Source organism: Alligator sinensis, unplaced genomic scaffold (genome assembly GCF_000455745.1).
Source record: "Alligator sinensis unplaced genomic scaffold, ASM45574v1 scaffold1667_1, whole genome shotgun sequence".
NCBI classification, from domain to species: Eukaryota; Metazoa; Chordata; order Crocodylia; family Alligatoridae; genus Alligator; species Alligator sinensis.
In genome coordinates, this window is record NW_005842504.1 from 405,188 (window position 1) to 406,008 (window position 821).

Here is an 821-nt window from a genome sequence, read left to right on the forward strand (position 1 = left end):
CACAGCCCCCCAATTGTGCCTCTGGCTGGGCGGTAGGGAGCCCGGGAACCCCCCCAACTAGGGATGCACCCGGTCACTAAGCAACTGCCTCTCGGGGCAACAGCAGGACCGGGACCAGGCGTGGGAGGCAGGGGGGGACCCAGGACACCTGGGTGTTCCCCAGCTCAGCGCTTGGGTTCCCTGCCCCCTCGCCCCTGTGCGTCCACTGCTCCAACCAGGGAAACTGAGGCATGGAGGAGGGAGAAGCCCTGCCCCCCCATTAGTCCAGTGCCCCCCCCAGGCGAGTCCCTCCCTGCCCCCACCCTGGCCCCGTGCACGCAGCCGGAGCCTGGTGAGAGCTGCCACAGGGCACGGACACGCACGCACCCGTGTTACACACGCCACGTGCTGTGCACAAGGCCTAGAGCACCCCCCACCCATTCTCCCCCAAATCAGGCACACAGAGCCAGGCTCGGGGATAGGGTGTATTTTCAAAGGGGGCAGGGGCCGAGCCTGGGGGTCCAGGCCCCACCCCCAAAAAAGTGACCTTTTGTGACCTTTGTGCCCCCCCCAGAATCCAGCCCAGCTGGGGGGAGGGGGCCCCCAGGGCCCTCCCAGAGCCAGGCAGACAGAGGGGGCTGGAGGGATGCCCCCCATAAGACAGCATGGGTGCAGCAGAGTCCTCAGTGTCCCGGGGGGGGGCCCCCCCCCACAGGCACTTCAGAGCGGAGCTCCTCCCCCGCTGGCGGGCTCAGAACGAGGTCTCGTTGAGGCGTGCAGGGCTGGGGGGCGCGGGGCCGGGAGGTCGGTGGGGGGGCTGGCGCGGGGCCCGGGCCCTGGCA

General features: G+C 69.7%; 2 protein-coding genes across 2 annotated transcripts in view; both read right to left on the reverse strand.

Annotated features, from left to right (window-relative positions):
* LTBP4 (latent transforming growth factor beta binding protein 4) overlaps positions 1–420 on the reverse strand; it is a 15,566-nt gene extending 15,146 nt beyond the window's left edge. The window contains exon 1 of the mRNA XM_025213053.1: positions 417–420. Within this exon, the coding sequence (XP_025068838.1) occupies positions 417–420 (4 nt within the window). The remainder of the gene's footprint in view (positions 1–416) is intronic.
* Positions 421–730: 310 nt separating this feature from the next.
* SPTBN4 (spectrin beta, non-erythrocytic 4) overlaps positions 731–821 on the reverse strand; it is a 26,518-nt gene continuing 26,427 nt past the window's right edge. The window contains exon 37 of the mRNA XM_025213054.1: positions 731–815. Within this exon, the coding sequence (XP_025068839.1) occupies positions 731–815 (85 nt within the window). The remainder of the gene's footprint in view (positions 816–821) is intronic.